Source organism: Desmodus rotundus, chromosome 12, assembly GCF_022682495.2.
Source record: "Desmodus rotundus isolate HL8 chromosome 12, HLdesRot8A.1, whole genome shotgun sequence".
In the NCBI taxonomy this organism is placed as follows: Eukaryota; Metazoa; Chordata; class Mammalia; order Chiroptera; family Phyllostomidae; genus Desmodus; species Desmodus rotundus.
This window is the reverse complement of record NC_071398.1, coordinates 49,174,926-49,180,290: the sequence shown is the minus strand read 5'-3', so window position 1 is coordinate 49,180,290 and position 5,365 is coordinate 49,174,926. Positions and strand designations below refer to the sequence as shown.

The 5,365-nt window shown below is 57.9% G+C and overlaps 1 protein-coding gene across 1 annotated transcript; it reads right to left on the bottom strand.

Moving 5' to 3' along the window:
- Positions 1-287: 287 nt before the first annotated feature.
- On the bottom strand, positions 288-4,866 carry LOC112313845 (leukocyte immunoglobulin-like receptor subfamily A member 5). Its single transcript, XM_071220100.1, is given in 10 exon segments — positions 288-434; positions 513-567; positions 1,034-1,044; positions 1,400-1,452; positions 3,477-3,527; positions 3,782-3,859; positions 3,862-4,107; positions 4,252-4,527; positions 4,690-4,725; positions 4,833-4,866. Coding segments are annotated over 10 exon segments (987 nt in total).
- Positions 4,867-5,365: the final 499 nt, after the last annotated feature.

Genomic DNA, 5,365 nt, shown 5'->3' with positions numbered 1-5,365 from the left:
ATAGGCCATTGGTTTTTAGATATATTTACTCATGGATTTTAATTTCCTCATTTCATAGGTTCGATGTGTAATATAATTATCATTATTTAATTCAAAATACTCACTTCTGATTGTGTACACACATTGATTTTGGGGAAGTCTGGTGCTTTATTTCCAAAATATAGGGATAATAGTTATTTTTGATGGGGGGTCCATATAAGGTCTCCAGGCTGGCTGACGACACTAGCTGAGTGTCCTTGGGGTCAGCTCCTGTGCCTTCTGCAGTCCCTGCAGGCCCCCTCCCTGGGCTAGTGGATGGCCAGAGCAGCGTATACACTGGGCTTTTCTGTGGGCTCCTCTGATGGGGAGGAAGGGGGTGCACTTGTCTCCCATCTAAGGATCAAGTGGGTCAGCTGGGCATAGGTCACATCCTGGGGAGCAGCAGGTGCAGCAGCCTGGAGCAGGGGGACAGAGGGCAGGGTGCAGTGTGGTTGGGGTTGGGAAGCCTGGGGCCTGGGGAGGACGGGACCCACCTCACTGTCCATCTGTCTGTCATTTTCTGCTCCTCTGCCCTTCGTGTCCAACAATCTCCATGACAAAGGGAAAAGAGAGGGACCATTCCCTGCCTAAGCCTTGATGTTGAGCAGTTCTCCTGGGTGCACGTCACTCCCTGGGGGTCAGAACCAGTGAATCCTTGATCCCGTGGTTGAAACCCTCCAGTCAAGTGTCCACATGGTGTCAGAGTGACAACTTAAACTTCAGATCAGAGGAGGTCACTCTCCTGATGGAATCTGCAGGGACTCCCTGAGCCTTGGGTCTCCTGGTGCTTCTACAGATCTGACTGTTAACCTAACGAGCTATATCTGCTCATTTGGCTCCAGCCAGAGGGCCCATCAGGCTGAAGCAGCATGTCCTGCCTCAGGACCTTTGCACCTGCTGTTTCCTTTGTTCTCCCCACTTACCACACACCCCACCTCCTGCTCTTACTTTATTCTCTTTCACAGCACTTGGCTCTCCAGGATGCCATCTGCCTGTTTGCGGGTGTCTCCCTCACCCAAAGGTGAGCTCGAGGGGTGTGGGGACAGGCTGGTCAGGGCTGCACCTCAACACCGACATAGAGCTGGTAACCAGTGAGCTCCCGTCACAGCTGCTGCGTGAGTGAGTGAGGGGACCCTGGGACCTGTGGGTGTTCACTCATTCATGCCTGTCCTGAGACCTGGGGCTGCACACGGTCAGACAGAGGATGAGGGGCCAGCACAGGGGACCATGCAGGAGGGGTCATGAGGTCACAGGAAAGCTGGGGGACTGAGTCACAGTAGGACAGCCTGGTCCCCAGAAGGAGAGATCAGTGAAGTGACTGTTGGAATGAACTGGGCAACAGGAAGGTCCTTGGTGGCCTGGACAGGAGCAGGAGTCTCACCTGAGGGTCCAGCTTCACGTCTTCCCCAGGCTGTGGGTCCTTCACAGCAGCACCTGCAGGGGGAGAAGAGGGCATGTCTCCTGGCAGGGTCCCTGAGATCTCAGGGCTGCAGACCCACCTGCTCCCAATGGGCCACTAACCCAGGGGTGAGGTGAGGGGCCAGGTCAGGCTGTGTGGATTTCAGTCCCTCTCACCCCTGATCACCACACCCTCCCAGGCTACCCCCTCCCCCATTGTCTCCTGAAATCCTTGTGCCCCCCTATCCCAGGGCAGCTGTCCCTTCCTCTCACAGAGAGGCTCTTCCTGGGCATCTGCAGCTGGGCGGGAGGACAGACAGTCTCAGCCCTGGGAGTGCAGGGAGCCCTCCCGTGTGATTCCAGAGGAAAGAAGGAAACCTTAACACACTTGTGCACACGTTTCATATTTCAGGAGATTGAAAACGATGAATAATGAACTTGCATTTATTCATACATCCGTGATGATGTTGAGTCTTTCTTTCTAGAATTTCTGATGTGCGATTCTGGAGAAATCTGTTGTTCAGCGGACCTTCCCCATCTATGTGTTTTCCTGCGGCAGGTGCTCTGAGCCCCTCTCTCCTGTGGCCCAGGTCACCCCCTTCCCTACTCACTCGACATCCTGCCTTTGCTCTGACGCTGGTGTTGGAGGGAGACAGAAAAGGAGGAGGGAGAGTAGCAGTATGAGGGCTGCCGAGACCACAATCAGCCCGTTCCGGTACCATTGGAGACCTTGGGCTGGAGTGACATCATGAAGGAGCAAACATGCGCTTTCATGAGCACCTACCGTGTGTGAAGCGTGTGCTGGTGTCTGTGGTTCATCTCTCCTAACCTCACAGCCTTCATGCACCCAGGGTGGCTGACCCATCACCCAGTCCCCTGTGGCTCAGAGGTCAGCCACGTGCCCCAGGCCACCCAGCCTAGCCGGGGCAGGGCTGGGACTGGACCCTGGATGTGGCTTCCCTGTTCTGTCCTCCTGCTGCTCCCAAAGTGGACACCAGCTCTGAGGTCTGGGCTCCTCACCTGCAGGGCGCCTGTTCTATCTCATGTGGAGCTGAGGCCACTTGCTTATTACCTGCCGCTCAGCACAGCAGGGACAAGGGAGGGGCAGGGGTGTGGGATGGACTCTGTGTCTCTCCCAGGATCGTGTCCACTCTGCAGGGCCTGGAAGCCCCATTGGGAAGGTGGGGCTGGCTGAGGCTGTGCCTCCCTGAGCTCTGTGAGGCCCTTTATGTCACCTAATGTCACCGCAGGCCAGTGACCAGGAGGAGACCCGGGATGACAGACATGAATCTGACACTCAGAGAAGAGAAGGGACCTTGGGCCCCACAGCGGGAGCAGCAGAGCCGGACCTAAAGCAGGACTGACTGCAGCCCTTGCTCCATCCTCTGAGTGAGCACCCGGGCTGAATAAAGGGCCTCTAACCCCAGACATCGTCCTGCTTGTCCCGCCCTGTACAGTGTCACCGTCAATCACTGCTGCAATGGAGACTGTCCCCATACTTCACATCCTGGAGGTTCCCCCCTCCCAGGAGGGCAGAGCCTGAACTGAAAGGAAATCTAAGCTCTGGGCCACGATTCTCTCCTTTTACCCTTGGAGACACTGAGGCACAGAGAGGGGAAGGGCATGAACAAGTCAGAGCCTCCAGAGGTGCCTGAACTTCCTCAGGACTCAGCCCCTGTCCCCCTGGACACACCCACCACCTCCCCACACAGACCCTCACTTACTGCTCTGTGGGCCTGACTCTGAGTTGGGGAGGGGCCGATCCTCAGAGACTTCTGGAAACTCAGGATGGGGGTGAGGGGTGGGGGCCGCCTTCTCCCCACTTGATTCGGCTGTTCCTCCCCCAGCCTGGACCTAACATGTCCCTCTGCCATGCCCACCCCTCCTGTCACCTGCCAGCTGCAGGTGTCCTTGTGGTTCCAGCATCTATGCCTGACTCCCAGCCCCTGGGACACAAACCTATCACTGAGTGTCTGGAGGATCCGAGACCCCCTGATGGACCCTCAGAACTTCCCAGGGCTGCTCTGTGCTCCCTCTGAGCAGTGTTCTCAGGGACTCACCAGCTGTGGTGATGGGCCCTGTGGCTGGGGGTTGGGGTCCTCCAGGGGGTCCTGGGAAGGAGGACACAAAGGGGGACGAGAGTCTGAGCTAACCCTGAAGTCCCCTCCTCTCAGACCCTGATGCTACATCTGGTTCCTTCAAGACATGCCGCTGCTCACCGGCCACCCTCCTGACCCAGGTGAGGGAGGGGTGGGAAGGACCGGGAGGGTCTCTGGGGGCAGATCTCTGCTGGGTGACCACCACTCAGAGCCCCTCACTGTCATCCAACTCCGGACGCCTCCTGGGGATAGGACCCTGAGCTGACTGGGCTCAGAGAGGATGGGGTCAGGGTTGTCACCTGAGACCAGGAGCTCCAGGGGGTCACTGGGGTGAGACCACACCTGGGGCTATTACTGTAACAGCCATAGCATCTAAACGTCCAGCTGTGGCTGGGGGTCACGGGGAACAGGGTCTGGACCTGCCTACTGGGGTGTGGCTGTGAGTCCAGGGTCCAGAAGGGCCTGTCTTCTCCTTCCTTAGCCAGAATGAACCTGTCAAATCCCTCCCATGAGCCACACTGGAGGGTCACGGTCCCTCCTGAGGTCACTACAGGGCTGGGCAGGGCTGAGAGGCTGGGTTTGCTGTGGCCTCCTAGGAGAGAAGGAGGCAGCGTGTTAAATGGGGCTCACACCTCCCTCACGTCCCCCAGGGCTGAGCTGTGGGGGGAGACCCCCTGAGAGCATCCCCCTTCCTGAGGGCAGAGCCTGAGGCTGGGATCCCTGAGTGTCCCCTCACCTGTCACCACCAGCTCCAGGGGGTCACTGAACTCTGACCAGCCAGAGGGGCTGAGGTATTTACAATAATATCTTCCTGCCATGAACTCTTTGATGAAGAACATGGCTTTGTCACCCAGCCCCAGCAGTTTCTGTGTGTCCAAGGGCGTGTGGATATATTCTTTATACAGATAGTGCTCCTGGGCCTCCAGGGTCCCCTGACACCAGATGGTCACAGGGCTCCCGGAGGGGACCACAGAGCCTGGCTCAGCCCAGATGGTGGGTTTGGGGAGGACCCCTGGAGGAGTCAGAGGCTGCGTTAGAAAGGCCTTCCCCTCCTCCCATTCCCCAGCTCAGCCCCCGTCCTTCCTCTTTTATCCTCCCATCCCAGGACCACTGCGCTCCCTCCTGAGCCCCAGGGTGAAGTAGGAGGTGGGAGAGGAGCCTGGGGAGGACTCACCCTTCTGCACGGGGGTTTTCTGGCCCAGACTCAGCCCTGGAAGAGAGTCCCTGTCAGAGATTTGCCCCATCACTGCCTGAGCCCTGAAATACTCTCCATGAATGAGGTGGTGTTGCCGCCCTGTCCCTGTGCCCAGAACTGACCGAGGCAGAGAAGAGCAGGGAGGATGGACTTCATGCCGTCAGCTCTGAGTGCTCCCGCTCTGCAGGTGGACCAGACCCTGGGCCTGGAGGACAGAGATGCATGGGATACGGTGAGTCAGGGGCGGCTGCCACCTCTTCGGGTTCCGATCTTTGTGGACCCACAGCAAGGGGACGGCCCTGCCCTGGGCCTGGCTCTGTGTTTTTCCATGACGAGGGCTCAGAAGGACTCCTGACTCAGGACGCAGGTCTGCTGTACCTGAGGTGTCAGCTGATGTCCGGGGTCTCATCTTTCTGCCTGGTCTGAACTCCTGCTCAGAGAGGGTGGGACCTAGGTTCTGGTCCTGGCCTCTCCCCGTACAGTCTGGCTGTAAAGGGCACTGTGAAATTTCCAACCACAGAGCTTGAAGGTGCTCGTTTACAAAAGATGCTGCTGAGCAGTTTCCCTGAGTGGCCACGGTATGTCCACTTCCTTCCTGTGTCGAGGGTCCTGGCAGGTTCACACCCACGCCCACCCTCAGAGTTCTCTGCCTTTG